This window comes from Alexandromys fortis, unplaced genomic scaffold (genome assembly GCF_014885135.2).
Source record: "Alexandromys fortis isolate MF-2015 unplaced genomic scaffold, M_Fortis_MF-2015_v1.1 scaffold_308, whole genome shotgun sequence".
Lineage (NCBI taxonomy): Eukaryota > Metazoa > Chordata > Mammalia > Rodentia > Cricetidae > Alexandromys > Alexandromys fortis.
The window spans coordinates 851,046-860,098 of NW_026068180.1; the positions used below are offsets into that span (position 1 = coordinate 851,046).

The 9,053-nt window shown below is 44.0% G+C and overlaps 1 protein-coding gene across 2 annotated transcripts; it reads left to right on the plus strand.

The window, feature by feature from the left end:
- Positions 1-955: 955 nt before the first annotated feature.
- LOC126492604 (granzyme F-like) lies at positions 956-4,670 on the plus strand. Of its 2 annotated transcripts, none has more exons than XM_050129129.1 (5): positions 956-1,085; positions 2,119-2,269; positions 3,432-3,567; positions 3,773-4,033; positions 4,422-4,670. In XM_050129129.1, exons 1-5 carry the CDS (start codon positions 1,031-1,033, stop codon positions 4,563-4,565), a joined length of 747 nt encoding a protein of 248 aa, XP_049985086.1. In that variant the 5' UTR covers positions 956-1,030; the 3' UTR covers positions 4,566-4,670. The 2 variants fall into 2 exon arrangements, with proteins under 2 accessions (XP_049985086.1, XP_049985087.1); XM_050129130.1 differs by lacking the exon at positions 956-1,085 and adding an exon at positions 1,559-1,676.
- The last annotated feature ends 4,383 nt before the right edge of the window (positions 4,671-9,053 follow it).

A 9,053-nucleotide genomic window follows, 5' to 3' on the forward strand; every position in this document is an offset into this window, starting at 1 on the left:
CACACCCAAAAACACACACACCTCTGTTCCTAGGGTGAGGCCAGCCTGTTCCTACTCCCAGAGATGATCTCACACAGCTCTCCCCATCACATGCCCTAAGTCAGATGCTCAGCTCACTCCAGTCATTATCAGCCTCTTCAATAGCTGGATCCCTGTCTGTCTCACTCCCGGATCTAGTCCACTAAACAACCACTCAAGACTAATCAAGGGTCTTGTTATCTATTAAAGATCCAAAGCAACACTGTAGGAAATCCACTGAAGTCCTCAGGAGGGAAGCCTGTGCTGATCTAATTTTACTGAGCTCCTGAGAGATGAACGGCAATACAAAGTGAACAGGTAACCAATACACGCTAATGTGATTTGTTAGTGTACTTAATTATACAAGACAGTAGACACGATCATTGCTCACTAGGTTTCACTTGCTTTATGGATTTCTCTGTGACACCCTAGCAGTTTAGGAGAGTCAGAGTGAGTGGAGATTAATTCATCAGACTGTTTCAACAGATGTTCCTCAGTATGATCAGAAGTCTCAGAGGTTAATGAGAAGATGTACTGAAACTCTGCCTCGCCAAATATGGTGCACTATCAGCTTTAATAAGTACTGTATAACTTTTTCTGTGTATAAATAATGCTATAGCAGTTTTGTGGTAAATTGGGTGCAGCATTATTTTTTTTTAAAGAAAAGGGAGAAAGAAAAAACCAAAGAAATTAAAAAAAGATCTACCAGAATGGAAAAAAAAATGTAAGAGGTAAGAAAAGCCACAGTTTTGTCTCAGACAGAGTAGACTTCCTGGGGTCTCAGGCCCTCCTCAACCACAACCTTAACACCCTCTTTTCCTGGTCTTTATCCAGGATTAGCTCAGAGGATGTCAATGTGGTGACCGTGTCATTTATACCCAAGCCAGGAAACTGCCTTAGCTACTAAAGCCAATCAGAGCAGAGGTGCACAAGTTTAAAAGGCCTGTGAGCTCCTTCATCCATCAAGGGCTCTGTCCACTCTGACCTCCAGCCTGAGCAGCCTCCTAAGAAGATGGCAGCAGCCCTCATTCTCCTGACCTTTCTTCTGTCGCTTGGAGCTGGTGCAGGTGAGTGAACCCCCCTATCCCCGAGAGATTCCATCCCATAATACCTCCGTGAAGTGTCAGCCCAGCTCTAGTCAGGAACTTCCTGCACTGAACCAGGAGATTCCTCAATCTCAGGTCCCAGACCAACCCAGACCTGAAGCTTGTCACTGGCTAGATCGTCAACAAGGTCTGAAGAAGGGCGGAGTCCTCAGAGGACACGGTGGGCACTAGCTTCTCCCTGCTCTTTGTGTCTCCTGGGGAGTGGATCATCCCCAAAGAGAGAAGTAGCAGAGAAGGTAAGCTTACTAAACAATACATCATTGGCCTTACCTGAACCCAGACCAAGGGCAGGTTTAATCATCAGCCAGCAATGATGTAAGGCAACCAGCTGATGAATATTAGCATTATTTATTAATCTCTACTCTCAGGCTACTAAGTCTAGAGGTCCAGGGTGACAGGATGCCTGCTCATTGCTCTATTTGCAGTCTTGTCTTAATTGGCCCGTCCATTTCTTCCTGCAGTCACCAACTATTCTCTTTGTGCCCGTGGAATCCTCCGGTGTCCCCTCGGCTGTGATTCCAATGAGCTCTGAGCCACCCGCCCTCCAGCTAGGTAAAAGTCATTCTTCCATGCAGCTAATTCTTTTACTGAGATCCTAGGATATGATGGGCACCAGAACAGGAGAACTTTAGAAAATCCCTCTCTAAAGAGCATGGAATAAAAGGCAACAAATTGGTAGAAATCAAGACAGGAGAGGCGTCCGGCGACCCATTTACCAAGAAAGACTAACACGAGCCACTCAAGATCCCCTTGGTCTCTAGCATCATGAAGAAAGAAGTTTGTCCTTCCATGTATTTGTAAAGCAGGGGCCGGAGGACAAGTACTACCCACCCCTTCTCAGAACAGGGCACTGAGGTGTCAGACTCAGCAAAGATCATTCCATGTACAAGGAATTCTGTCCACAACAGTCTTGGGGAGCTGTAGACTCACTGTTCACCTCTCCGTCCCTCATCTGCTGTTCTCAGATACCTCATATTCTAGCCTTTTCTTTCAGAGAAGATCATCGGGGGCCATGAGGTCAAGCCCCACTCCCGCCCCTACATGGCATATATCACATCTTTTCATGATGATGGGAAAAGACATTGCTGTGGAGGCTTCCTGGTAAAAGACAACTTCGTGCTGACAGCTGCTCACTGCAGGGGAAGGTGAGGAGAAGGAGCTAGGCCACGATTTCTGAGACCCTAACAGGAGTTTCCATCCTCTACCTGTGGATGCTCCTTTGAGAGCTCACTAGAGGGCAGGACTGTGAAAATGGCAGGATGACAACAGGGAAACTTTGAGGTCAAACTGTGAGAGCCCAGAGGCAACAGCACTGTTGAGTTGAAAGGAGCTACGTTGGTCAGACTACAGCAGTGTCCGAGGTTGAAAGTGCACATTAAGAGTTAATGCAATGTGGGTCTCTGTCTCTGTCTCCTTTCATTGCCTGATGAAGGTTAATATTCAGGAGGATGCCTATATGTTTTTCTTTGGGTTCTCCTTCTTATTTAGCTTCTCTAAGAACCCGAATTATAGGCTCAATTTCCTTTATTTATGGCTAGAAACCAAATATGAGTGAGTATATCCCATGTTCCTCTTTTTGGGTCTGGCTTACCTCACTCAGGATAGTGTTTTCTATTTCCATCCATTTGCCTGCAAACTCAAGGTCCAAATCAGGAGCAGAAGGAGAGAGAGCACGAGCAAGGAATTCAGGACCGCGAGGGGTGCACCCACACACTGAGACAATGGGGATGTTCTATCGGGAACTCACCAAGGCCAGCTGGCCTGGGTCTGAAAAAGCCTGGGTTAAAAACGGTCTCGCTGAACATAGCGGACAATGAGGACTACTGAGACCTCAAGAACAATGGCAATGGGTTTTTGATCCTACTGCACCTATTGGTTTTGTGGGAGCCTAGGCAGTTTGGATGCTCACCTTACTAGGCCTGGATGGAGGTGGGTGCTCCTCGGACTTCCCACAGGACAGGGAACCCTGATTGCTCTTTGGGCGGACGAGGGAGGGGGACTTGACTGGGGGAGGGAGAGGGAAAGGGGAGGCGGCTGGGGGGAAGAGACAGAAATCTTTAATAAATAAATAAATAAAAAGAAAAAAAAAGAGTTAATGCAAATGTATAATGTTTTCTAGAAACCAGAGGAAGTCTTCTAGAACCACTATCTTCACAAAACAAAGAGCAGTGGTTCACACCCTGAGGTCCTTCTGTCTCCTCAGTCCCCTCAGCTAGAGCCCCACCCTGCCCACCCTGCCCACCCAGCCTCTTACAGCTCCTGCACTGTGTCCTCTCTCACTCCACATCTCCCATCTGCACTCTCCAGCTCAATGAACGTCACTCTAGGAGCCCACAACATCAGGATCCAGGAGGAGACCCGGCAGTTCATCCCTGTGGCAGAAGCCATCCCACACCCAGACTATAATCCTCAGGATAGCTCCAATGACATCATGCTCCTAAAGGTGAGACTTGCCACCCCATCCACACACCTCTTCCCATCCCCTACTCAACCACCACTCCTGGTGCCTGTGTTCTGTTTGCTGCAGGGCTTGCCCCTCCCATTTTGCTCTCATCTTGTTCCCTCCCTCCCTCCTACTCTTTCTTTCAAAGGGTCCTAGGCCAGCAGGCTCCTGGCTGAGCTCTTCTCTCCTGCTTCTTCTCCCACAGCTGGAAAGGAAGGCCAAGAAGACTAAAGCTGTGAGGCCCCTCCCCCTGCCCAGGGCCAATGCCCAGGTGAGGGCTGGGAAAGTATGCTACCTGACTGGCTGGGGGAGAAAGTCCTTTCATGACATCAAAGGAACTAAAATCCTACAAGAGGCTGTATTGATCATCCAGGATGACCAGAAATGCAAAAAACTCTTCCACCGCTATTGCAAAACCGTGCAGATTTGTGCTGGAGACCCGAAGAAAGTAGAGGCTGCTTTCAAGGTTTGTTCAAGAATTTGACAGACAAAATGCAGGGAGAGAGGAACCTGGGAGAGGGCTATTTATGATAATGGCCAAACCCTCAAGCATCAGCTCATAGAAGGGACATCCCAAAAGCAGGTTTGAGTCCCTCTGTGGGTCAGCAAGAGAGAAAGATGGGGAAGCATTCGCCATCCCAAAGCAGCATAAATTGTTTCTGAGTGTCCCTAAGGACTTCGGGGGAAACCTTGGGTTGAGCTAGAAAGAAGAGTGTGCCCTCCTTGGAGCTGTGGTACTGAGGGAGTTTAAAAACCTGTTCTGGCCCTGACCTAACAGCTAACCTTCCCAGGAGGAGGTAGGGAGGGCAGAGTCAGGGGAAGGAGGCTCAGTTCTTCCTTGGCCTGTCCAACAGGGCGACTCTGGGGGACCCCTCGTGTGTAACAACAGAGCTTATGGAGTTTTATCCCGTGGAAAGAACCAGACCATCTCTTCAGGAATCTTCACTAAGGTTGTGTCCTTCCTGCCATGGATCAAAAGAAGCATGAAGCCCCTCTAACAGGTGGTTGAAGCCAGCTGTGCCTGACTAGCTTGTCCGGATACAGGCGAGACCCACATGGAGTGGGTAGCAAAGGCTGAAAACTCATAATAAATTGATCTGCACATTGAATACAACTGAAGTCCTGTACTATTTGAGTCACTCGTGTGCACTTCAATGGTCCAGGTTGCAGCCTCATGTCAGTTCTGGGCTTCTCTTCCTCCTTCTTCCCCAGCCCCTCCTCTAACTAGAACTTCTGGCTAGATAATTCCCACATATTTATCACTCACACATACATGGTGGTGGTTAGGGGGTTGTTGGTTTGTTTTTAATTTTTGACATAGGAACTCTAGGCTGGCGTGGAGTTTGTTTTGTAGACAAGCCTGACCTTAAACTCACCAAGGTTTACCTGTCTCTGCTTCCCCAGGGCTGGGATTAAAGATTTGTGCCATGACATCCAACCATACACCTATTTTACTACCCAGCTGTCCAAGGTTGACTTTCTTACATCACAAACAAGAGTCTATAGCACCACTGAGGTGTCGTATACTCAGTCATTTCTTTTCACCCTTAGTCTCCAGAAATGAATCTCCAGAGGCCTAGAAAATCCCTAACATCTCTTGGTCACCTTCATTAAGCCCCAACATTTGCTAGTGAATCAACAAAGCAGTGGGGTGAAGGGAGATTTGACTCTGGGAATTCCGAAGGCCAGGGGTCATGCTACTGGATAAGTTTCCTGTTCCAAGACCTCTCACCTCTGGGCGGACCTCAGTTATGTGCTTTTATTTTTGCTTTGGATTTGTTTGTTGAGAGAGAGAGAGAGAGAGAGAGAGAGAGAGAGAGAGAGAGAGAAGTTTATTGGGTAGGGAGATGGAGAAGACCTGGGAAAAATTGAGAGAGGGGAAAGAATATGAAAATATGAAAAAAAGGGAAAATGTGGTAGGAAAAATTAAAGGAATTAGCAATGATACAATAAACTTTTATAATTAAAATATAAATGTATTTATTATTAAGAATAATATCAGAAAGCATATGAAAACTGCTCTTCCTCCTTTCTTCCACCAAGCCCTGGAAATGAAATTTCGACCCTTGAGATGTGGACAATGGTAAAAGGGTATTGGGAGGAAGCTGCTGGGAGCTTCCTGCTCCTGTCTGTAGATGAACTAGTTTCCAGCCTTGTCTAGTCTCTGCCTAGAATCTTATGGAAAAAAGACCACAAACATGGTGTCTATGAATGAAGCTGCTGCTGCTGCTGTTAATCCTCCTGCTCTTCCTCCACCTACTCCCCTCCTCCCCTCCTCGTCCTTGTCCTCGTCCTCCTCCCGTCCTTGTCCTCCTCCTCTTTCTCCTCCTCCTCCTCCCGCTCTCCTTCTCCTTCTCCTTCTCCTCCTTCTCCTCCTTCTCCTCCTTCTCCTCCTTCTCCTTCTCCTCCTCCTCCTCCTCCTCCTCCTCCTCCTCCTCCTCCTCCTCCTCCTCCTCCTCCTCCTCCTTCTTCTTCTTCTTCTTCTTCTTCTTCTTCTTCTTCATACAGCAGTTATTCTATGCTTAACAGTGAAGACAGTACACTATTCTAAGGTTTTAAGATTGCTCTATTTGCAATCTGTATGCATGTGTTTGACATTGTCACACTTTTTTCTGCAAATATTGACTTCTGTTTCTTGTCTTCAGTCCAAATTAATATTTAAATCTTATTTCTCATTATAAATAAATTATTGTTGGACGTTTTCTAATGACTTTTGGAACTTTACTGCTATATTAGCTTAGTATGTTAGCTTATACAGGAGATGAACTTTAGCTTCTCTCTCCCTCTCTTCCTCTCTCCCTCCTTCCCTCCCTCTTTCTCTTTTTCTCTTTGCTTCTCTTTCTTTCTTCCTTCTATTGATAATAGATTTTTCCTTCCCATAATATAACTTGATTATAGTTTCACTTTTTTCTACTCCTTCTCCCCCTTTCACTCCTGTATAGATCCATTCCCTTTCTGTCCCTTGTTATAACATAAACAGGCATCTAAGGGATTATAATATAAGATAAATAAAAAATAATGCATCAGAATTGAACAATACAAATGGAAAGAACAGAGTCCAAGGGAAGGTACAAGAATCAGAGACCCACTCATTGGAACACTCAGGAATCTGCTGCAGGAGGATGTGATGATGATTGAGCAAGGCATTGATTTATGAGCATAACAGAATGTCATTAGGAGTCATTTTATTGCTACCTTTTACTTTTGTCTTTGTTTGTTTGTTGAGAACAGTAGTATTTGGTTTTACCCTAGGTCCCTGAGCTATCTAGTGTCAGGTTCAAGGTCATCCAAGTAGTGTCAGGTGTGGTTTCCAACTTGGGGAGTGGGCCTTAAGTCAAATCAGATTATTTGTTGGTTATTCCGACAAGCTTCGTGCCACCATAGAGACAGGACAAACAGCATTGTAGATAAAGAGTTTGTGGTTGGGTTGGTGTTTATGCTTGGTAGTGTGCAGAGTACCTTACTGTATTAATGACTCTAGAATTTAGGGGTGAAGGCTCTGTGTCTGCACCAGCTTGACTTCTTCATATTCAGTGAGTTGAGTAGGGGCCTTGCTGTCAGTTTGTGGAGAACAATCTATAGACTTGGCAACAGCCTGGGCTGCTTGGGGATTCCCATGGGAAACATTTAGCTAACAACTCAGTTAGATACAACCCAGCCCTGGTACTGGAAGCTTCATTTAGTGACAAGAGATGTCCAGTTAGGGATCTGTCTCCCCATTTGAGGAACATGCCTGACTCCATTTTGAAGGCAGGAGCCATTATGCTGTATATTGTTTAAAATGTTTCCATTTACTGTAAGAGCTGAGTTACTGTTTTTAAGGCTGTGTCCTGGAATCTGACCTGTCCCAGTCCATGACCTTGACTTGTTTTTGAGAACACCCTAACCCTCCCTGATCTTCCATAATCAGAAGGTGACCACATTGTGTTTTTTGATTTTTTTGAGAGTTTTCTGTACTTCTTAATTGTTCTTTTGTATCTCTTCTGGAATCCTGCTTTGCAACTAATCATGATTTTACTCCTTAAAAGGGGCCCAAGTAATGGACTGTTCTCTTTAACCTGATTTAGGAGACACTTACTAGCCAGTTCTTGGGTACACCCCAACAAAAATCAAGCTTGCTTCAAATTTAACTCAAAATTGTGTGTAGTGGTCTTATTCTTGCCTGGTAGGATTAACACTACTTGGTGATTTCATTTAGATCAATTTCATATATGTATATATTTTAGGAATCTTCTATTGTATTAAGTTTCCACACTACCCCTCAAATGGTCCTTAATTTTAACTGTCTCTCCCCATACTTCCTCCCTGGTCCTACTCTCTCTCCCCACTAGATACTCTTTTTCCAGCCCCCTCATTCATCCATAACTATCTATTCTATTTTCTCTTTCTAACAATATCTATCTGTATCCCAGCCCATCCCGTACTCTATACCTAACCTCTGTGTTTCTACAATAGTAACTTGGCTATCACTGACTTAAGAGCTAATATACACATGTAAATTAGCACATATCATGTTTATCTTTCTGTGTCTGGGTTACCTTACTTAGGATGATTTTTTTTCTAGTTCCACCCATTTACCAGAGAATTTCATTATTTTTAACATCTCAGTAATACTCCCTTATGAAAATGTACCAATTTTCTTTATTCTTTCTTCTGTTGAAGGACATCAAGGTTGTTTCCAGTTTCTGGACATCATGAATAAAGCAGCAACAAACATGGCTGAGACAGTATCACTGTGGTAGGCTGGAGCATTCTTTGAGTATATGCTCAAGAATGATATAGCTGGATCTTGAGGGTAATCAAGTCCCACTTTCCTGAGGAACCACCACACTGATGCCCATAGTGGCTATAAAAGTTTGCACTCCCACAAGCAATGGACAAGTGTTCCCCTAAATCCACATCCTCAATAACACGAGGGGTTATAAGCCTGCTTAAACTGATTGTCTGATGTTGATTTAGCTTTAGTAAGTGATATGTATCTAAAAAAATTTTTATTTCTTTAAATTTCCAATGTTGTGGAGTACAGGTTTGTGAAGTATGACCTAATGATTTCCTCAGTGTCGTTATGTCTCCTTTTCATTTTAATTTTATTAATTTAGATATTCTTTCTCTACATTTTAATTCAGTTGGATAAGGGTTTGTTGCTCTTATTGATTTTCTTAATGAACCAAACTTTTTTTCTTTTTTTTTGTTTCTATTCTATTAATTTTAGTCTCCAGTTCGGTTATTTCTTGTCATTTACTCCTTTGGGTATGACTGCTTCTTTTTGTTCTAGAGATTTCAGTAATACTGTGAAGTTACTGAAATCTCTCCACATATTAAATCTCCATTTTCTTTTAAATATAGGTACTTAGTGCTATGAATTCGTCGTTTACAACTGCCATCATTGTGTCCTATAAACTTGGTTATGCTGTGTATTCATTGTCATCCAATTCTATGAAGTCTGAATTTCTTTACCTCTGTCTTGACCCATTTTTCATTCAGTA

What these genes read in the sequence shown, in the direction of transcription:
- LOC126492604 (XM_050129129.1), top strand. Translation starts at nt 1,031, where the DNA reads ATGGCAGCAGCCCTCATTCTCCTGACCTTTCTTCTGTCGCTTGGAGCT. An exon ending in GCTGCTCACTGCAGGGGAAG is followed by an intron (nt 2,270 to 3,431) that starts GTGAGGAGAAGG and finishes TGCACTCTCCAG; the next exon opens with CTCAATGAACGTCACTCTAG. An exon ending in ATGACATCATGCTCCTAAAG is followed by an intron (nt 3,568 to 3,772) that starts GTGAGACTTGCC and finishes CTTCTCCCACAG; the next exon opens with CTGGAAAGGAAGGCCAAGAA.